The 21,228-nt window shown below is 37.2% G+C and overlaps 4 protein-coding genes across 7 annotated transcripts; 3 read left to right on the plus strand and 1 right to left on the minus strand.

Moving 5' to 3' along the window:
• Positions 1-1,143: 1,143 nt before the first annotated feature.
• APP-BP1 (Nedd8-activating enzyme E1 regulatory subunit APP-BP1) lies at positions 1,144-4,347 on the plus strand. The gene is made up of 8 exons (XM_011152382.3): positions 1,144-1,617; positions 1,835-1,999; positions 2,076-2,258; positions 2,389-2,884; positions 2,965-3,098; positions 3,191-3,393; positions 3,609-3,745; positions 3,818-4,347. The coding sequence occupies exons 1-8, from the start codon at positions 1,550-1,552 to the stop codon at positions 4,046-4,048; spliced, it is 1,617 nt and encodes a 538-aa protein (XP_011150684.1). The 5' UTR covers positions 1,144-1,549; the 3' UTR covers positions 4,049-4,347.
• Positions 4,348-4,730: 383 nt separating this feature from the next.
• Positions 4,731-8,934, plus strand: VhaSFD (V-type proton ATPase subunit VhaSFD). Of its 2 annotated transcripts, XM_011152359.3 has the most exons (10): positions 4,731-4,920; positions 5,110-5,191; positions 5,417-5,606; positions 5,771-5,989; positions 6,781-6,885; positions 7,489-7,694; positions 7,764-7,848; positions 7,931-8,337; positions 8,420-8,533; positions 8,671-8,934. In XM_011152359.3, the coding sequence occupies exons 1-10, from the start codon at positions 4,863-4,865 to the stop codon at positions 8,762-8,764; spliced, it is 1,560 nt and encodes a 519-aa protein (XP_011150661.1). In that variant the 5' UTR covers positions 4,731-4,862; the 3' UTR covers positions 8,765-8,934. The 2 variants fall into 2 exon arrangements, with proteins under 2 accessions (XP_011150661.1, XP_011150670.1); XM_011152368.3 differs by lacking the exon at positions 6,781-6,885.
• A 62-nt stretch (positions 8,935-8,996) lies between these two features.
• Positions 8,997-14,781, minus strand: RpI135 (RNA polymerase I subunit Rpl135). Its single transcript, XM_011152344.2, has 17 exons — positions 14,524-14,781; positions 13,950-14,282; positions 13,521-13,760; positions 13,283-13,453; positions 12,916-13,067; positions 12,584-12,843; positions 12,244-12,486; positions 11,888-12,165; positions 11,634-11,831; positions 11,441-11,548; positions 11,187-11,363; positions 10,723-10,937; positions 10,514-10,652; positions 10,267-10,423; positions 9,916-10,169; positions 9,552-9,716; positions 8,997-9,445 (listed from the first exon to the last, which is right to left on the minus strand). The coding sequence occupies exons 1-17, from the start codon at positions 14,605-14,607 to the stop codon at positions 9,245-9,247; spliced, it is 3,375 nt and encodes a 1,124-aa protein (XP_011150646.1). The 5' UTR covers positions 14,608-14,781; the 3' UTR covers positions 8,997-9,244.
• A 277-nt stretch (positions 14,782-15,058) lies between these two features.
• On the plus strand, positions 15,059-19,899 carry LOC105189926 (graves disease carrier protein homolog). Of its 3 annotated transcripts, XM_025303208.1 has the most exons (9): positions 15,059-15,134; positions 15,363-15,492; positions 15,650-15,729; positions 16,576-16,668; positions 16,763-16,896; positions 16,975-17,160; positions 17,343-17,499; positions 17,679-17,820; positions 17,989-18,163. In XM_025303208.1, exons 3-9 carry the CDS (start codon positions 15,666-15,668, stop codon positions 18,161-18,163), a joined length of 951 nt encoding a protein of 316 aa, XP_025158993.1. In that variant the 5' UTR covers positions 15,059-15,134; positions 15,363-15,492; positions 15,650-15,665. The 3 variants fall into 3 exon arrangements, with proteins under 3 accessions (XP_025158993.1, XP_011150635.1, XP_025158994.1); XM_011152333.3 differs by having other exon boundaries at positions 15,363-15,729; positions 17,989-19,899; XM_025303209.1 differs by lacking the exons at positions 15,059-15,134; positions 15,363-15,492; positions 15,650-15,729 and adding an exon at positions 16,285-16,354.
• Positions 19,900-21,228: the final 1,329 nt, after the last annotated feature.

The raw sequence follows: 21,228 nt of genomic DNA on the forward strand, positions 1-21,228 counted from the left end.
GTGGAGCACGCCTGCGCAGTGACTCACAACGAAAGGCGAGAAATGAAATATACGGTGGGACATATTATAATAATAAGCAACTGTTATATAACAGCTGCTTCTGTATCTAATATCATTGCTTCTGCTATAGAAGATGGCTGTTGCTGGAACAATAAATCACATATAAATGTATAATAGAATCGTAATTATCATAATGCAGCTTAATTCTCTTAATTAAGTTCGTATTGTTTTAAAAACATAAACATGTTTATTTAATGCTGGAGTATTCATTTCATCTGAGTCTGTATTATTATAACATGTCCCACCGTGTATATTTCATCTCTCGCCTTTCGTTGTGAGTGACTACGCAGGTGTGCTCCGCAGGCGGAGCAGTGACTCTCATTCTTCTCGAGTCGGGATGCGTTCCGGAAGTTGCAAAAAACGGGCTATTATATCCGCTACATACTATTATACTATTATCCGATACATACTATTATGTCCGCGACCGTATGGTTACGGGCATAAAGGTTGTCACTTTTTTTTTTAATGACTTTCGGGACGCATCCCGACTCGAGAAAGATGAGAGCTGCTGCTCCGCCTGCGGAGCACGCCTATGCAATAACTCACAACGAAAGGCGAGAAATGAAATATACGTGGTATGACATAAGTATGTCAACAATCATTGCATTTAGCGGAGAAAACCGCTCGATGAGAGATTAATGACTATTAGTCCTTATTGTTAGATCCTTACATTCAGACCAATAACGTTGACAAATTATTCAACAGTTGCTCAACCGTTGAGTGTCGTGAACGTACCCAATTCTTATATTTTGAAAAATCAGCAGCGGAGGGATAGATACATAGTGCAAGTCATTCAAAGGGGAATGCGTCTTTTGTAAGGTATTAAACAGGTATGTATATTAAATTTTAAGTGAAATCACTAATCGCTCACTGAGCGGTTTTCTCCGCTGAACGTAATGATTGTTGACATACTTATGTCATACCACGTATATTTCATTTCTCGCCTTTCGTTGTGAGTTACTGCGCAGGTGTGCTCCGCAGGCGGAGTAGCAGCTCTCATCTTTCTCGAGTCGGGATGCGTCCCGAAAGTTAAAAAAAAAAGTGACAACCTTTATGTCCGCGACCGTACAAGCTGGAGAATGGCGTATGGGTACACCTTACTACCTAAAGCCATATACCAAATGAACGAACGAACGAACTGTGTTCGTACACATCTTATCTCATGGAAAGAGTCTTTTGTTCGCCTCCGTGGCGGTTGGATGTGGTTCTTGTAGCTACGCATATTTTTTGATCGCGGGGACTGCGTACGCGTTGTCCCCGTTTTTCTTTCTACTTCATATTACTGGGAAATGGCGTATGGACATTGCTGAATGTAGTCCGGAGCCATATAACGAATAAAAAAAAAATTATCTCATGGAAACGATGACTGGCGTTGGAGCAGAACTGTTCTGCTTGAAGCCATCTATTGAACTATGAACTGTGTTCGCACGACAGTGTGTTTTGAAATATTTCATGCCATTGTACGATTGTCTGTGAATTTGTCTCTCTGATGGCGTCTCCCGCTCCAAAATCACCCGAATTATCTGAAAAAGCTCGCAAATATGATAGACAACTAAGGTATATATAGTCGCCAATTATGATATTTTAAGATTATGTTTGACAGTTTTATATACCCTCTATTCCTTTCACTTAGACAATTTTATATGTCGAGTCTGTCAGTACACCAATCTTTCAAAACTAATTAAATTTTCTTTGATTATATTCTCTCCTTTTCCTTTCACGCAATAACATTTTTGAATACTGTGAAATACATAATCTGCTTTCTTACTGACAGATTATGGGGTGATCATGGACAAGCATGCTTAGAAACTGCTCATATCTGTGTTATAAATGCCACTGGACTTGGTACAGAAATTTTGAAATCGTTAGTACTTCCAGGCATCGGAGCTTTTACCATAGTTGATGGCAAAAAAATTACCGATGAAGATGTAGGAGCTAAGTATGTATATGATATTATTCTAACTATCATACTTATAAGATATGTTAATGCAATATTTTTAATAAGTTTGAATCAGTTTCTTTCTAGAAGCAGATAGTATTGGGAAATCAAGAGCACAGGTGGCTACTCAGATGCTTTTAGAATTGAATCTTGATGTAACAGGTGATTATATTGATGAAGAGCCTGAAGAAATTTTATCCAATAGTCCAGATTTTTTCAACAACTTTACAGTGGTTGTAGCTACTTCACTGACTGAGAAGTAAGAATTCTAATATTACAGTGACAAGTTGGAGTCACAAATATTAATTTACATCCAATATCTATAAAACTAATTTATACTAACTACTAATATATCCTATATATTTTTTACATTACTTTATTATTTTTAGAACATTAATCCTGTTGTCAAGAAGACTTTGGGAACTGAATATTCCTCTGATAGTATGCAGGAGTATAGGATTTATCGCTTATATGCGGATTCAAGTAAAGGAGCATACAGTTGTAGAATCACATCCAGATAATGAAACATTGGACTTGCGTCTAGACAAACCATTTGACAGCTTAAAGAAACATTTAGATTCCATAAATCTTGATGAAATGAGCTTCAAGGACCACTGTCATGTACCATATCTAATCATTTTGTATAAACTTGTGGAAAAATGGGTTTGTCAGCATGGCACATTACCAAAGACCTACAACGACAAGCAGGAGCTCAAGCAGATGATACAGAATGACATGAGACGCGATGAGAACGATTTGCTCAATAGTGAAGAGAATTTTGAGGAAGCTATAAAAGCTGTGAATACGGCCGTTAGATCGAGTGACATTCCTGATCACGTTAAGAACATACTGAACGACGATTGTTGCATTAATTTGACGGCAAAGGTATCAATGGAACATCTCTGTAATCTACATGCCGTTTGGGAAATATATGATCAATGTTCAAACTGATCAATATATTTTAGAGCAGCTCCTTCTGGATTATCGCGAGGGCGGTGCGTGATTTCATTGATAACGAAGGCGGCGGGTTGCTGCCACTCAAAGGCGCTCTACCCGATATGACTGCCGACACTGAAAAATATATTACACTACAACAAATGTACGATGTTAGACTCGTAAAAACGATCTTATATCGAGACTCCATCCATGTATTCATGATTATGTATTGCTAACGTTGAAATTATATTTCAGTTATCATAAGCAAGCATCAGCAGAAGCAGAAGCTGTATGGCGGCGTACTTTGCAGTTGCTACGTCAACTGGGGAGACCATCGGACTCGATTCTAGAGAAAGATGTCAAGATGTTCTGCAGACATGCAACTGATATTCATGTGGAGAGAGGAAGTTGCATCGCGGACGAATATGACCCCAAGGTTTTTGATACTAATACTATAGGTAATGATCAACAGTACAAGATCAAAGTTACAACTCGTGTAATCATAATTATAACCGTAAAATATTTAAATTACATTATATATATGAATATATAAATATAAAATATATATATATATATATATATATCATTAATTAGTAATAAATTCTAGTAACTGTTACTTTATATGGCCAAATAATGGCATTCTGTTTTTAACAATTCCATGTTTCACTTGCAGTTCAAAATTTAGAGAATCCCGAAAGTATGATGATTTATTACGTTATGCTACGTGGAGTAGACAAATTCCAAGCGGAGTATAACTCGTATCCCGGCGAGTTTGACGATCAAGTGGAGCCTGATATCGTGAAACTTAAAGTATTATCGCTTAATATATATGATGTATATGCCTCTTTAGAACCACTATTTTTACCTCGAATTATATTACAGACTTGCCTCACGAAATTGTTAAGTGAATGGGGATGTGGACCATTGGCCAAAGACGATTACGTGCACGAGTTTTGCAGATTCGGTGGTGCGGAACTGCATTCCGTCTCGGCATTTTTAGGTGGTCTCGCAGCGCAGGAAACTATCAAATTTATCACGAATCAGTATAAACCTATTCACAATACCTTCATCTGCGATGCCGTCACATCGAATTCCGGAACGTTCTTTTTTTAAAACAAACTGTTACATGAGAAGAATATATTTATGTTTCAATCAAAAATGATAATACAATTTGATAATGCGTATTAGTTTTATGAATTCTTTCTTAGCTTATTATCTTAAATCAATTATTATTTTAGATTAAGATAGTTCCCTGGGGGATGTTAATATTTCTACTACCCTATTTCTCTTGTCTTTCATAATTCATCTCGCGCGTTATTGAGTCTTTTTCATCAACATTAAATCAAAAGATGTTCCACTAAAGAAGGAAAAAAATATATGACAAAAACAGGTTTAAAAAATCAATACATTTGAAGTTGATATGTAGACAACTTTTTTATTTAATAGAAAATTTATTAGTTATAAAAATAAACATACCATTTGCTATTAATGTATTTTTTGTTATTTACTGCTGGAGAAAATGACAATAAATGAAATTAAGTTATTTAATAGACGAATGACGTCTAAAATTGTATTTAGTTATTTGTGTTTTATGATTGTTCATTGTTCTTTATTATATATTCAAATAAATATAAAAATAAATAAAGGGTCTCATACCCTCGCCGATATCGGTGATTTCATGCTTTCCCGCTTTTTTCATTTATAACCGCAGATTTGCAAACGTTGTTTGTGAAAATCACTAATTTAACAAATCTAGGTACTTTATTCGGAATGATGGGACACTCTGATGGTGTCGAGTCAGGTTGGTACCCAAGTGGTCTTGTGATCGAACAGCTGAAGAAGACGACGGTCAGGAATAAGAGTGAGAGTCTTGGCCTCTGAAGAGAATTTTTTCCGTATAAACTGATACGGAATTTTGACAATAATCATGGTGGATCGTGCGAATATCAAGCAGATGATACCGGCTCTGCCGGATGAGAAAATTGGTGATTACGCTTTCCTTATAAGAGTTACCCGTATATTTGACAGTGCCCCTCCCAGCAGTACAATCTGTTTTGTAATTATTTATTTAACAGTTATTTTGTCGTTATCACATATGCTAACACATGAACAGATTATTTTAACATCTGTTATTTTATATCGCTCGATTTGTACGCGTTTATGCAATTTTGCAGATATGCTGGCAGCTACAAGTATGCTCCAGCAGCAGGCTGCTGATATCAGGAATCAGCGAATTAATTGGCAGTCGTATTTGCAGTAAGTATCTATAATTTGGCTTTCAGAAACTTGGTCTGTATATTTTAAGAAATTTTAAGAAAAATCATATAATTGATTGCTATCATCAAAGTTATTCTGTAAACTTTAAGACACATTGATTGTAACAATAGTAGCACTATGAGATAAAAAAATATCCTTTATTTAGATTTAGAATTATTTAGGCAGAGGATATATGTAAAATTTGAAAGCACTTGATATTTGCAGATCGCAAATGATATCAAAAGAAGATTATGACTTTATAGCAGCCTTTGATACAAGTGATGCCAAAGCAAGGGAAAACAAGCTAAAGGAGAATCCACATCAGGCAGCTAAAACCTTCCTTAACTTGCTCGGACATGTCTCGAAGGATCAGACCATTCAGTATCTTCTTACAATGATTGATGATATGTTGCAGGTATAGTTGCATTCTTGTGTATTATAAAATAAATGAGGTATCTATATTGTATATATATTGAGAACTAGAAGAAACTCGAAATTTTGTTAATTTATTAATCTTTATAAAAATTTGGCATTTTGCTCACATTGCATAATAGAAACTAATATGATGTTTACTCACAGGAGGACCGCAGTCGTGTAGAAATCTTCCGTGAGCATTCTACGCGAAAGCGGGAATCTGTCTGGGGACCATTCCTCAACTTGTTAAATAGACAGGATGGCTTTATAATGAATATGACGTCGCGCATTATAGCAAAGTTAGCTTGCTGGAGTCACGAACTCATGGAGAAGACCGATTTGCAATTTTATCTGACATGGCTCAAGGATCAGTTGAAACTTAGCGTGAGTTCACTTTGATAAATCACTGCACGCATATCGCATTAACTAGAAGATTGGAAATGCTGTCAATCCAAAAACAAGATCCAAAGTGTAACCAATGACGTCATTAATTTGATTTTTGTGTTTCAGGATATTAATATAATTTATGATAATTACATTACAGTTGATTCTATATAATAATGTAACATGCCGATGCGGTGTTGGTTTAGTTTGATGTAGCTTGATTTGGATTCCCACTTTGCTTTTTGCATGCTTACAGAAATCCTTAGATATATCTCGCTCGCGATGTGCGCTCATAAACTTTTCATACTTGTCTGCATTCATCAACATTTCCATATGAATAATCATTCATTCTGACGAGCCATGCCATGATGAATAGTTAACAAAATACATCGACTCAAATTAAACCCTAACTGAAGACTGTCTAAATGTTTAATACTTCGTTTAAAACACTTAATATCAATATACAACTGTAGCTCAATACATAACTCGTCTCTAAAACATACATAATTTATGACACTTCTCATTTATGAAGCTAAGAAAGCCTGTAGCATACTAATCCATAATATTTAATGTTTAATTCTCCTAACTTCGATCGTAAAATCCACATGGCAAATCTGAAAAAGTACGCAGCAGCCGACTAACCGAGTAAAACGATAAATCGTTCCGCAACTGACTCTCCTCGTAGAAAAATTGTCGCTTCGCGCAGTTAAAGCTTCAGAAATACGAGGCACACTCCGAACTACATTAGAACTTGCGTAGACGAGCGAGAAAAGAATAAGATGGGGTTTTAGTTTGATGCCCTGCAGGACACAGGCTTGCATGCGGGACTAGAACAAGACACTGCTGTGGAGCAGGCCAAGGAGGCCGCTGACATGCTGCACGAATTGCTCAACCCGGTTGGTTCTGTAACAGCTAATCACAATATATAATATTACACGTTACACTCTCTAAACGGTTTATGAGATACCTTCAGATTTATTCGCCGCCCGAACATGAGCGAAAGCGCTAGTCTCTCTCGTCAACTTGTTGTCGAGACGAGTTTAACGGTATTCTCGCACGCGAAAAGTATCGCGAGTCCTTTGCGTTTTAGGACTAAGGCGATCGACTGGTCAATTCTCGATCACGGGTATGCATATGATTTTCATGCTTGCGAGAGCACGTGTCATGTGAGCGTTACATCCAATGCGAGAATCTCCCAAAGCTATGGGATAGAATCTCTTGGGTCCCTTATCATCTCTCCCTTTTACGCATGAATTCTTACGATTTCGCTGATTTGCATGATCCTACTTTTTTGTCTCTTTATTCCTCTAATAGATCTGTTTTTTCTCTTTCTGTTTTTGTTCCTTTCTCTTCGATAAATAGCGAATCACTTCGTACTTCGTACTTTTGCATGTAGCAACCCACATCAGTCCATCCTCCTCCTCGAAGGGATATTTGTACTCTAGTTTCTCCCGCCGAATTTCTTGCCCCGAGGAATACACGTTATTTTCTCCGTGTAGAACAACGATTACATCCAGTCAGTGGCGCGATGTCTGCAAATGATGCTCCGTATCGACGAGTACCGCTTCTCCTTCGTATCCGTCGACGGGATCTCGACTCTCCTCAGCGTCTTGTCTGGAAGAGTAAACTTCCAAGTGCAATATCAGCTCATCTTCTGCCTATGGGTGCTCACTTTCAATCCGCTGTTGGCGGAGAAGATGAACAAGTGAGTAGGCCCTCTTTACGCCGAAAATTACCGGATAACGTTCGCTCACGATAACACCTTGCGTTTTAGATTCAATGTCATCCCTATCCTCGCCGACATACTGAGCGACTCTGTCAAGGAAAAAGTAACGCGCATCATACTCGCGGTATTTAGAGTAAGTTGGAACATTACAGAAACAGCGGATTGCGATTGGACGCGATCGATAATCGTAGTTCATTCTTGGCTCTCATTAACAGAACTTGATCGAAAAAGTTGAAGATGGACAAGTCGCCAAGGAGCACTGCATCGCCATGGTTCAGTGCAAAGTACTGAAGCAACTGTCGATATTGAGCCAACGGAAATTTGACGACGAGGATATCACCGCTGACATTGAATTCCTCAACGACAAGCTGCAGGCGTCCGTGCAAGACTTAAGCTCGTTCGATGAGTACTCGACGGAGGTGAAGTCCGGCCGTCTAGAGTGGTCACCTGTTCACAAATCGGGCAAATTCTGGCGCGAGAACGCTAGCCGTCTCAATGAGAAGAACTACGAGCTCCTGCGGATTTTGATCCACCTGTTGGATACCAGCAAAGACCCACTTGTCCTTAGCGTTGCCAGCTTCGATATAGGCGAATACGTGCGTCACTACCCACGTGGCAAGCAGTACGTTCATCCCTGCGCGCGAAGGCGAACATTTACCTTTAACATTTTCTGATTAATTGAAGTCGTGCATCTCTCGTTTCAGCATAATCGAGCAACTCGGCGGCAAGCAACGCGTAATGCAGCTCCTTGGACATGAAGATCCTAACGTTAGATACGAGGCTCTCCTCGCGGTACAGAAGCTCATGGTGCACAATTGGTGAGTATCGTGAGACTTTAAGTTTTTCCTCATTACCCGGGTATTTATACATGGACGTTTCATTATTCGCAAAATTTCCCTCGTGCTTTAACGCGTGTATAGTATTTTCTGAATTCACACGTGAAATGTTTCCTCAGGGAATATCTCGGCAAGCAGCTGGAGAAAGAGCAGACCAACGCATCCGGACCACCCACCAGCAAGCCTGGAGCACAAGTACCAGCGAAAGCCTGAGCGCACTCGCGCAATTTGTACAAAACTTGCGGATTCGATTCAGGATTACAAGAGTATTATAATTCGCGTATCCTGTGGTATAATCTGCATCCGCTTGCGCAACGCGCGTATAATTCAAGATAGTTACATTCCCTTCCGTTCTTCATTTTATTGTAAAAAAAAAAAGAAAAGGAAGACATAACTAATTACATTTCTCTCTTGTGCAATGTAATTTTGTAACATAATTGTTGAATTATGTATATACAAATTCGTGTGGGCAGACGCGTCAATCGCGTCGCGGATGTGCGATGAATGTGCGAGGGTCAGCGGAATGAACGTCCCCGTCATGCGTGTAAATCCATTTAGATATATAAATAGAAATCTGTTCTCTGGAATGTTAGCAATATAATGAAAATAAAATGTTATTCTGTTGAGGAAGACCACATACGTACAATCTATACATATTCGCACACATACACACACGTAAGGCAAATCGCACGATTACACCTTCTTAAATTGTAATTTGACGTTGATGTTACAAGACGCGAGTTGAGTCACGAGGAACCTGAAGATATATGGTACTTCGATTGTCTTTATGGACTCGTCATTGCCGCATAGGCGGCACTTGATGCTTCTTTCGTAGCTCGACGTCATTTCTATGGCCGGCCCGAGTAGCGTACCGCATGATTGGCAAACTGAAGTCTGCAAAATCAATATTTTTTTTATTAATTACTATTAAATATTTTACCAATGAGCGATAATAGGTATATGTATATAATTAAAAAAGAACTTGTATCTCATCGCTTACGCTTATTTTGTCAGAGCAGTGAAAGAGACGGTCCTGAAGCAGGTATGAACAGCCATGAGAGAGCAAAGCGTCTCGCTCCATTTCACCGAACCGGACACCACCACCCCGTCGTCGACCTTTAATGGGTTGCCTCGTCAATAGATCGACCGGACCAGTGCTCCTTACCTAAAAAAATATACGTTTATCCGTTCTCAGGAGGATGAACAATAGCAAAGTAAGTCAGTCGTGAATCTAGAAGTATCCAGGTTAAAAATAAATGGAAATTCGAGAGTCACAATCGAGCGAAAAGATGAAGCAAAACAAAGCAAAGAAGACGTTCTCGTCAAACATCTCCAAAGGAGATTCGCGTGAAACTTGCTTATACCTGCCACTTGTCGGAAACCATGTGTCGCAATCTTTGATAGTGCACGATGCCGAAAAAGATGTCGGCATTCATCTCGCGTCCATCCACGCCGGAATACATCCTCTCGGTACCGTAATAATTGTAGCCAGCGTGTTCCAACAGTTTACCGAAATAATCTATCGCTGTATTTTCTTCGTCGAACCTGAAGGGTGTAGCATCGTGCACCAATCCATGTACGGCGGCTGATTTGCCAGCCATCACCTCGATCATCATAGCTGCAGACAACGGAGAACACAGATCAAACGATAATTACCCGCGACTACAACTAGCCGACGTTATTGTCAGGGCCCTTTTACTTGTGCTGGAGCTCACCTATCGTCATACGACTTGGGAAACCATGAGGATTAAATATGATATCAGGAATCAAGCCAGATTCCGTGAAGGGCAAATCCTCTGCTGGCCACTTCTGTGAACAGATGCCTTTCTGTCCTGCTCGTGATGCGAACTTGTCGCCAACATTGGGATTCCTCTGGAAATTCGACGAATTTTAAAGTAAATATATAATGTAGCACTAGTCTAATAAAGAGAAGAAAAAAATAAGTGTAAAGATGGTACTCACAGAAATACGGAAGGTGATGCACGCTCTTCGTACATTTTTACTGTTCAATGTGCCACATAGTTTCACGTTATCAACGTAGGCGTCCTCCTTACTATAATATGTCCCGGTGACGTAAGTGGATTGATCCGCATCGTAATAACTGTTAAATACAGACACGATCGATAAATCTTCGAAGCAAAGGTAAACGCGATGCTACGAAAGCTACCTACCAATAATATATATCACCCTCTTTGATACGAGTGCCTATCATGGGTAAACCATCGACGTCCAACGTTTCCCCGAGGCAAGTTTTGTCTGGATTGCGGGCGAAATAACTTCGCTGGTCATTCAAATCGACGAACTCGGACTTATAGATCATCCCGTACGCGAAACCGCGGTCATACGCCGCCTTATTGATGACCATCGCGTCTTCCATGTCGTATCCCTGCGGATCCAATATCAATGGTCACGTATAAGGAAAAATTACTGCCGCAGCGATTCGTATTTTTCTTTCTATTAAATTTCTAATTTAACAGAAAAAAATTTATTATTTGAGAACTTTTTTCATCATTTCTTTCCGCTTTAATTTGTACCTCAGAGGAAATTGGGTGTGCCAATATATTCTATCATTACGAAATGACGAATATGACATGAATAGAATTTTCAATTCTGAAGACAAAGCGGGCTCTCTCACCGTGTACGAGATAACAGCGATTATTGCATTGGTACCCATCGCGAAATCATCCATATTGATATTATCATAATGCACAGGTCTGAAGAATGGGGTCGCGGGCGTTTGGAGCCTGTACAACTTGGTCTGCGACTGAAGCTGCCAGTTGTGACATGGTGTGCCCATCGTTTGTTTCCCCATCTGCAAGATTCCGGAGAGAATTGTTGATAAAGTTTAAACGTGTCATCGATATACTCGAGCGTAGACAAATATTCTACCTGACACTGATACATATTTCTCGGACTTTGATTGCAGTCCGGCATCGGAATGAGACACGCAAGATTGCTGAGGATGGTCGTATTGCTTAATTCTTGATGAGACGTCAACTGCAAAAAGAAGATTTGAACTTTTATTATCGCATTATACGTAAGTAGGAGATACAAATGTATATGAAAATAATAATATATTTACTCCATCGTAAGCTTCTTCGGGGATTACACAAATGTCCAGGTAAACCTGCTCGAACGTTCCAATAAGTTCAATCTTTTGCGTGGCCAGATTGATCACCGGTCTCATCATTCTGGCGGCATTAGTGAAAAGGTACAGACCTGGATATTGAGCTGGGATAGTCTTCTTCGGCACTAAAGCGATCTCCAATGTGTTCGGCACCTATGGATGTAGGCTATTAATAATATAATTATTATGCGAAGAATCGTCCAACTCACCTCTTCACCATTAACTTTCAACTCCCTCAGTTTGCAGGTCACCCTGTTAATAATATTATCCTCGATCAAGCCGATCACTTTGCCGTCTAACATTACCGTGTACGAGTTCTTCCAATTATTCGCAATAGATAATGGAATCATCCCCAGATCCACTAATATTCTCGGTATCGCAGCTTTCAATTTGCAATCCGGATGCTTCGTGACGATACAATTCATTGTTAGGTGATTAAGCAGCCCGCAAGGAGTACCATCCGGTGTATGAACTGGACAGATGAATCCTGGAAACAAATAACAATAATCAACATATTTGTTAAAAGATACAATGAGATGGAAGCTAGAGCAAGATCTTCAATTACCCCAAGCATCGGGTAATAACTGCCTAGTCTCGGTAGTCCTCATTTCTTGGAAGAATGAGCCTCTATGTATCGCGCGAAAATGGCTCATATAACGCATTCTGTTGATATTTTCCGCGACAATTGTCAAGCCAGTGCTCTGAGTCAGACCTAAGCCCGTAGACGACTTTAGGTTTCCTGTAGACAAGAAGTTCTCCATTTGCGACTCGATGCTGCTCCCGAATTTACTGGCGTTTAGCATCTCCTCTGCATGAGCGCAACGGCAGGAAAAAGGATTAGTAGTCCATCCGTGTTCACTTCAGCTTATCCTAGCAAGTTGAAGTTATATGGGAAAGATACTTACGAACAGTCAAGATATATCTATTGCCGGCACTGTTGGCACGTTTGAGGATGGTTATTTTCAACGAGGTCAGCCACGATATCAGCTTCTCTTTGATAACTTGAAGATACAAATGACCGCCCAGCAAACATTCCTGCATCATCACACCGTCGGCACCCTCGACAGCGCATTTATTGTTAGCGAAAGTGAACAGCTTCTTCGTCATGAATACAAGCAAGTGAAATTTGTCAGCGGGCTTGTTCAAATGAATAGCGACGCAATGCCTTAGAAGATATAGAAGTGAAAATAAAGAGTACAAATCAAATGTAAAAAGAAGGTACGAAATTTCATCTTACTTAATAATGTAATCGCAAATGTCGATGTCGGTTGCATCTGGCGGTGCCTCAAAAAATTTTACCCTGAAGATCTTGCCGATGTATGCTTTGCATTGTTCGTGTGAGTGAAGATTTTCTTCGTGAACCGCACGTAGCATGTTCAAGATACAACCCTAGTAATTGAAGGATGAAATTGTTAAGGTTTTTTATGTTTTATGTTAGAAAATAATTATCCCTAAAACCGCATTCATGAAGTATATTCTGCAGCCAGAGTAGGTAAACAATATATGCCATTTGATTTTTAATATAAAAAAGATAAAAGAGTAAGAGTTATATAGGATAGGGTATGCAGAAAATTGTACTACTACCTAAAGTAAAAATGTCAAACCTTGTAATAGAGATCGTCCTCACATCCAGCAATCAATGCATTGTAAATGCAGACATCAGTAATGTCTATTAAACATTTTAACATCAGTAATAAGGGCACATAATAAAGAACCTTCCTATACATAAACATGAATTTTGCAGAGCCATCCATTACATAATGCAATACATTAGTCTGTAAAACATAAACTTATGAATTTATAAAGTACAATAAAAGAAATATTTTACTTGACTATACATACTGTTGCAGTATTATCATCCCGAACAGTTCTCAAGAGGATACCAAGATCACTAAATTGTATACCACGGCTCTTCCATCCTGATCTCTTCATTGCAATAGGATAATTTCGCCTTGTCATCAGTAACATTCGTACGATTCGCTCCAATCCTTTAATTATAAAATAACCCCCCCATTCTTGTTCATGTTCACCATGTTCAACTAATTGCTTGGGATTCATTTTATTCAGGTAACATCGATTAGACTGTAAATATACATTTTTACAAATTGATTTCAAATAAGTGAAAGTATTAAAGTATATGACATTGAATCTTAAAGAAAGATCTTAAGAAAGATCTAAAAATCTCAGGAATTCACAGGAAATGAAGAAGAAAGAGAATCAACAGAAGCATTTACATGATAAGATACATATTACCAGTAAATTAAATTTTACCTTGACCATGATTGGGACCTCTCCCAAATCCTTTTCAAGAGTTTCTTGCTGTACACCATTGATGGACCAGCCTAGTTTTACTGTTATTTTACCTCTATAAGTACTACCTCTCTGACGACACTCAGTTGGATATATCTTGTAATTCTTCACACCAATTACACCAGTAGGTACAGTAGGTTGGTAGATGCACACATCATCTAACCACAGAGCTATCTTGTCATTGTTAGGAAGATTCAAGTATACTGGTGGACTATCCTTTAAACCTTCAAGAAGGCCATCCTCCAGCATGTAATTAAAAGATTCTATGTGAGGTATTCCCAAGTTTTGTAATAACTAGAATAAGATATTAAGATTTATTATATTTGTTTCAATTCTTCTCCTCATAATTTTTACAATAATAAGGGTGAATTCGGTGGATAAACATAGGATACCTTCGATTCTGTAATTTATTTCTATGTAAGTATAGTATTTAAAACAAATTAGTTAAAATTAAATATAAAGCAAGAAAGTGATTTTAATCCCGCACTATATTATATGCAAGAGCTATATTTTTTTATATCTGAAATACACTCACGCGATTCTGTTTATCCGGTGGCTTGCCGAAATTTGGCGAAGTGTTTGTTAATTTAGGCTCAACCAACATATTTGACGAATTCATGGGAAACAATAGATCGTCACGAAAAGTTAACTTCCAATTATAAACGCGTTATAAACGCGTATTATAAACGTTCCCAGAAATTATGTCGATATTTTACGTATACCACACGAAATCCTGTACCAAGCATCACCATGTGATAAACCGGTTAGATTAGATTAGGCTAGGTTATGTATAAGTTAGGTGAATTTTTAGGGTAAAGTAGATTTCCATGTGAAAACTGATCAGTGCAGTTGCAGTTCACTTCGGACTAGGAATGTTCTCAAGCGCTTAGTGACCATCTTTATGGCCACTTGCGCAAAACCGGTTGATTGATTGGATATTGTCTAATGGTTTCTGTAGATGTTACAGCCAATTAACTTCCTCAGTTCCATAATTTTCCATAAGAGCACACGTTTATTGGCGCGTCATTATCTTCCATGAGAAAAATGTCGCGTCCTGTTCACAGTCATTCCTAGCCAACTTCCGTCGCGCATTGTCGCTGTGTGCAAGAGGGTTAAGTTGTTGTTGCATTCAGTATCAGATAAAAGGTTCGCAAATTCAAAATTTAAATTAAACGATTAGCTGATATTCATTCTTTATTAATAAATTTAATGTTATACGACGCGTATCTCTTAACGTTTGGTTCACTTTGACTAAATTGTGTCATCGCATCTTCCGTCTTTGACACACAGATTGAATATGCATATATTCCGACACATTGAAAGAGAAATCTCTCAGATCAACCTAAAATATGTCGTTTCATATTTCAAATGCAGGAAATGTAATGTATTATAGCCGAGTAAAAAACGGCAAACGATAGAAGATGCATCTGGGAATCTCAAAATAGGTTACCGGCTTGACAGCTCGCTACCGATGTAACCTGCATGACATATTTAAATGGGAAAGGTGGGTAAAGTGACTGAACTCGCTTTGCCTTTTACTTCTTTCACTAAGGCACTAATCGCAGAACACCTAAACACGCGTTCGAAAACTTATATTGTGAGTGATCATTCATACGGTTTCATCAGCTGTTTTTGACATACATTATTCCGACAACTAATAGCATCCAACAACCAGCTATGTCTCAGCCCGACGAAAAAGAAAAGCCTGTTAATAGCATCCTGAAGAACCTTGTGGCCGGTGGTGAGTCCTTTGGTATCTTACTTGCATATTCGCCGGTGTTGCCTAATTGACAGGAAAATAACAGAGTTGCAGCAATTCGTATTTTAATTCGGAGATTTTTTTAATACAACTCTCACGGCTTGAAACGCGAAGAAAAGAACTGTAAATAAAAAAAGAGACATCGTGCAGATCAGAAAATGTATAATCGAAGGACTGAAAAGTTATCAACGGCTATATTTTTCGTGTTTACACAATCATAACTTTTCACTTTTTTGTTTGGTCACATGATACGTGTCTATTTGGTTCTAAAAACATTGTAGAAAATGTTGAAACATGCAATTAAGGCGGGAACAAGTCTGGAGAACCTAAGGATGTTTCAAGATTTATGCCATACAAATAATTCCAATAATTGCTGGGAAATACGTGCAAAAGCGTACATTACGAAACTTCTCGCTTTAAGATTGATTAGTCGGCTTATCTAAAATTCGCGCGCTGAGGAACGATATATCGCACGATAGTTAAAAATTTCGAAGTTCACACCTCATAATTCCTTTGGCTCTCGCGATGAGTTTTGGAACGCGTTAAAATACGAAAACGTTCACGATAATTATTGGCTGTCGTATGTTGTATATAAGTCAACTGCAAGGTTTGATTTTGAAATTTGATATCTTGAAGTTCTTCGAGAATTTGTCTCGTAGCAACATGTTGAATATTTTCAAAAATTTAAGCCGGATAAATAAATCTAGACGGCCATCGAGGTGTATCCGAAACATCCTGCATCTGATGTTCTCTTTTTTACAAATATGTAAATTATAATTTTACATTTATTGCAAGTAGCGTGACGAATGATATACTTGCAATTTACAGGTGTTGCCGGCATGTGTTCGAAAACAGCTGTTGCACCATTGGATAGAATAAAAATTTTAATGCAAGCACAACATAAGCATTATAAGAATTTAGGTGAGAATTCTGAGACTCCTCTCTAACGATAAATACTACGATATAGTGAAATATTATTGAGCTTATTATCATGTGTATTTATATCAATTCACAGGTTTTATCTCAGGATTAAAATTTATAGTAAAAAACGAAGGTTTCTATGCTCTGTACAAAGGTAATTTTGTTCAAATGATTAGGATTGTTCCTTACGCTGCGGGACAATTTACAGCGTATGAAATGTACAAAAAGGTAAGAATAAAGAAAAACAAAACTGTTTCTTATGGTAATTGTTACATATTGACATTGAATCCATGTGATTATTTTCAGCATTTAGGAGGATCGTTCGGGCAATATTCACATATAGATCGATTCTTGGCTGGAGCTGCCGGAGGTGTCACGGCTGCTACAATTACGTATCCGCTCGATATGATCAGAGCGAGGCTAGCTTTTTTAAGCAGCGGTGATTCACTTTATTCTGGGATATCCGACGTGGCTATTAAAATTTTCAAACAGGTAAAATGCGTAGGCTGTAGGAAGGCTAGGTCTTTTTTTTTTTTTTAAGAATTTACAAGGATCCCGTGATATTAGTGACTGTGTCTATGTCCTTGCACGAAAGAGAAAAACCCGTTTTTAAATTTCCAAATTTAGCTTTCCGTATCGCATTAACATACATGACGTTATCGTTATCGTTTTAGGAAGGCGGCTTTCGCGCATTATACAGAGGATACCTGCCGAATGTAATAGCGATGGTACCGTACGCCGGATTATCCTTTTACACGTACGAGAAGATGAAATATTTATGCATAAAACACGCTCCGGATTACTTTTGTTCCAAGCAAAAGACAAATACCGGTAAGTGACTTATTCGCTGATTCCAACATAAAGCAGATATCTCATGTAAAAGGTAATCAAAGGTAATCAGAAAATTAACGGTACGCAATTGCAACGAAGGATCGAAAAATTGAAGCTGTTTGCAATAAACAACAGAAAAGTAATGATGTTAATATAATTAATATATCTCGTCGTTGTAGGCGGTCTCATATTGAATGTATTTGCGAAACTTCTATGCGGGGGTATTGCCGGTGCCATTGCACATACAGTCTCTTATCCATTAGATGTCACTAAGAGACGTATGCAATTAGCTATGATGCATCCAGCGACATATAAATACGGGTGAGTGATATATAATGTGCAACATACATATAACGAAAATCTTGATATATTTAATATATTTTGCAGAGCCTCTTTTCTTTCCACGATCGACGTGACTAATTTGTTTACGACATTAATGTCTTTTTTATCTGAATTTTATTAATCCATAAAATTGTATTGTTCCTTCAGATTGGGAATGTGGTCCACTATACGTATGATATACTATGAAGACGGCGTTGTAAGAGGTTTATACCGTGGAATGACCGTACATTTTGTGCGGTCTGTTCCATTCGTAGCGGTCGGTTTTACGTCGTATGAAATAATGAAGCAAATGATGAATTTAGACACGGGAATGAAAGTGTAATTTCAACGAAACATACGCAATCGTTCCTTGCAAATACAGCAAATTAATTTACATACATGTATTTAGTATTTTATACATGAATGCCAAATTCATTTGCATTAAAATTTATAGTTTTTATTCTTTAACTTCTTTAATAGCATTTGGACTTTATTACAAATTACATTGGTTTTATGAAGACATGTAATTCCTTGTGAAGAGAAAACGAAGAAAAAGATTGCGCACTTGTACAGCAAAAGTAAATATTCTATTTATTTTCTGTATTTTTAAGATGTTTTGAACAAGATTTGGTTTTTGAAACATCATTAATAAGTTTGATGTAGAAATACTTCATTCGTTTTAACGTGCGTCATATCACATTTATGAAATAAAATTTCCAAAATATTTTTATAAAAAATTAAGGCGAATTTTATCCTCAATTTTGTTTTCAACGGAATCTCTTCACATATAAGTTTTTAGACAAATCGATTTTTCTAATTGCTATATTAAATTCGACTTTTCGAGAAACTTAATATTTTTATATAAAAATTTATCAATAATTGTATTGCAATATATCAGCGATCGTATCAAGCACAAATCATAATATTCTGTGATAAACATGTTCCGTAAAGATAATGAGATACGTCAGAGAATTCAATCGTCGATAATTTATATAAAGATCAGATCTCAATGTATTGAACACGCTAATATTCGTATTATGATAACGAAGAAGTCAGCGGAACTAGATATTAATTTTATACATATATATATATTATTGTAAATACTGACAAAACTTTATATAAGAAACGAAACGTAAAATAAAAATATTTTCCTAAATATGCTGGCATGTGCTTATTTGTGTGCACAACTGAGAAATATGCTGATAAGATTTTATCTTCACTCATATTACCTTGATCACGCGTGACGCAGATATTCGTACATAGAAATATGATAACGTAGATAAGAAATATACGCTGTACAACAACTGAATCGTAAAAAGATGACAATGAAAAAAACAGGCACACGGAAAATGAATCTTATGCGTGGCATATGCATATATTCCGTGAGAAATACTGTGAACAAAATATAAACAAAACTCCATCTAAATGTGATAATATATCTTTATTTTTCTAATTTCTTATAATGAGATGACATTATAATCGTACGTTCATGGTATTTTTTTTCAGTAGTTTTTCTCGTCACAAATCTGGACTCCTCCAGTGCCAGACTTTGCAAGCTAAAGTGTAAAGTATTTCAAATGAAGCTCATGTTACATAAAGTTACGAGAAGTAAGTCGCGTGCTAGGACAGCTCAATTCTCTATATTTACCATGTACAATCGGCCTTTAACATTATTTCAGATAATATTAAAAAATTATAAAAGCTATCACGAAAGATTTTAGTTTTATCGGGATATATAAAATTTGCTCCGCGCGTATTTTAATACTCGAATTAATATATCGCATATAAATTTCTCTAAGTTGGGTTAAGTGTAAAATGAAAAACTCTACCGCTTCTCTTTTCAAAAAGCTAATATTATCATTGTCGTATATATATGTATATATGCGTATTAATGAATCTTCTTTAATTAATGAAATTCTTTTTAGTACAGGAAGTGTATTCACGAAATTTTGATCAACGAAAATCATCAGAAGATTGCAAATGAATCTAAATATATAATAGTTCTCTCTATCCGTGTTTGCCGCAAGTCACTGCGAGATCGAAATATGATGTTATCCATGCCGGATACTATGCGTGTTTCAACAACGGATTTAGCGGAGCGTTCCGTATTAATTTTGTCCATTGTATGGGAGTCGGTGCGCAGTGAGAGGGGCAATAAATAGAGCAGATACAAAATTAGCTATTACGGTAGCCGGCGTCTATTATTCCTTCGCTGTACTTCTAATTAACTCCGTCTCTCCAACCCCGTCGCATTATAATACTACAAGTGGTGATATTTTCTATAGGAAAATTTATTCTTATTGTTTGTAGTCCAGAGAATATATGTGTGTGTTGTGTGTGTATATATATATATATATACATATATATATGTGTGTGTGCATACTCGTATATATATATATGTATATATAAATATATACATGTATATATGCGTATCGCAATAATAGAAAACAAAAAGGAGGAAAGGACAAAATGCTCGACCTGCATTGTGCAGAAGAAAGGAGATACGCACGTCGCGTCTCCAGGTCGCTGTTCTTCGTGTGCTATGTATGGATTTACAGTCTTAGTAAATTGCTATAATGTGCATCTACACACTCCACGTTCACTCCTCGTCGTCTCGTCGTCCCTACTGCAATCGCTTCCTTTATGCGTTATATACTCGAATTGCAATGCTTACATTATTCCTATAAAATACATCCGCGTGCATATCTTTCCTTTTTTTCCTCTTTCTTTCTCTCTCCCTATCTCAGTTAGCTGCTCACATTGTACACAATGCTCCTGCATTCAACGAATATGAAATTTGACACAACACATTGGGTTGCTTTGGCTTGCATTACACATGTTTATTTACCAGAAGCATTATTTTATATTATCTATTAATTAGTAAAAAGATCATCGGTAGATTTATATAAGCAACTTCTTTTTTTTTTGTTCTTTTCAATTTAACCAACGTGAATGCGTAGATTCATCCAGTATAAAGTACATACGTACGTATATGTGTGTTATGTATGTGTTTGTGTATGTGTCTCACTTTGGAAAGTAGATAGAATTGATGCAAAAGTGTGTTATGTTTCCTGAATTAGCCGGTGTTGACCGATGTAATGTACACATTTATTCTGAAATGTAATCTATAAATAAAAAAAATCCTGTGTGGAAATACAAAAGAGCTTTGTATGAAAATACAACAAAAAACTCTGTGTGAAAATACAGCTGATAAAAAATTAAAGAGAAAAATGATATAATATAATGATAAGAGCCAACAAAATACTCTTACGTGGACAACGTCAAAACGATTGCTATTTTATCTAAATGAAACAGAAGCGTTTCAAGCGCGGATGTAAATATCATTCTCATTGATTTCCTTTTTATTATACAGATACGTATTATTTTGCAAAAATAATATTGTGAGTA

This window comes from Harpegnathos saltator, unplaced genomic scaffold (assembly GCF_003227715.2).
Source record: "Harpegnathos saltator strain DR-91 unplaced genomic scaffold, Hsal_v8.6 scaffold538, whole genome shotgun sequence".
Taxonomy (NCBI): domain Eukaryota; kingdom Metazoa; phylum Arthropoda; class Insecta; order Hymenoptera; family Formicidae; genus Harpegnathos; species Harpegnathos saltator.

What these genes read in the sequence shown, in the direction of transcription:
- LOC105189926 (XM_011152333.3), top strand. Translation starts at nt 15,666, where the DNA reads ATGTCTCAGCCCGACGAAAAAGAAAAGCCTGTTAATAGCATCCTGAAG. An exon ending in CTATTAAAATTTTCAAACAG is followed by an intron (nt 17,161 to 17,342) that starts GTAAAATGCGTA and finishes TTATCGTTTTAG; the next exon opens with GAAGGCGGCTTTCGCGCATT. An exon ending in CAAGCAAAAGACAAATACCG is followed by an intron (nt 17,500 to 17,678) that starts GTAAGTGACTTA and finishes TCGTCGTTGTAG; the next exon opens with GCGGTCTCATATTGAATGTA.
- APP-BP1 (XM_011152382.3), top strand. Translation starts at nt 1,550, where the DNA reads ATGGCGTCTCCCGCTCCAAAATCACCCGAATTATCTGAAAAAGCTCGC. An exon ending in AAATATGATAGACAACTAAG is followed by an intron (nt 1,618 to 1,834) that starts GTATATATAGTC and finishes TCTTACTGACAG; the next exon opens with ATTATGGGGTGATCATGGAC. An exon ending in TATATTACACTACAACAAAT is followed by an intron (nt 3,099 to 3,190) that starts GTACGATGTTAG and finishes ATTATATTTCAG; the next exon opens with TTATCATAAGCAAGCATCAG.
- VhaSFD (XM_011152359.3), top strand. Translation starts at nt 4,863, where the DNA reads ATGGTGGATCGTGCGAATATCAAGCAGATGATACCGGCTCTGCCGGAT. An exon ending in TGATTGATGATATGTTGCAG is followed by an intron (nt 5,607 to 5,770) that starts GTATAGTTGCAT and finishes GTTTACTCACAG; the next exon opens with GAGGACCGCAGTCGTGTAGA. An exon ending in AAGCTCATGGTGCACAATTG is followed by an intron (nt 8,534 to 8,670) that starts GTGAGTATCGTG and finishes ATGTTTCCTCAG; the next exon opens with GGAATATCTCGGCAAGCAGC.
- RpI135 (XM_011152344.2), bottom strand. Translation starts at nt 14,607, where the DNA reads ATGAATTCGTCAAATATGTTGGTTGAGCCTAAATTAACAAACACTTCG. An exon ending in GGGATGATAATACTGCAACA is followed by an intron (nt 13,454 to 13,520) that starts GTATGTATAGTC and finishes TATGTTTTACAG; the next exon opens with ACTAATGTATTGCATTATGT. An exon ending in CCGAAGAAGCTTACGATGGA is followed by an intron (nt 11,549 to 11,633) that starts GTAAATATATTA and finishes TTCTTTTTGCAG; the next exon opens with TTGACGTCTCATCAAGAATT.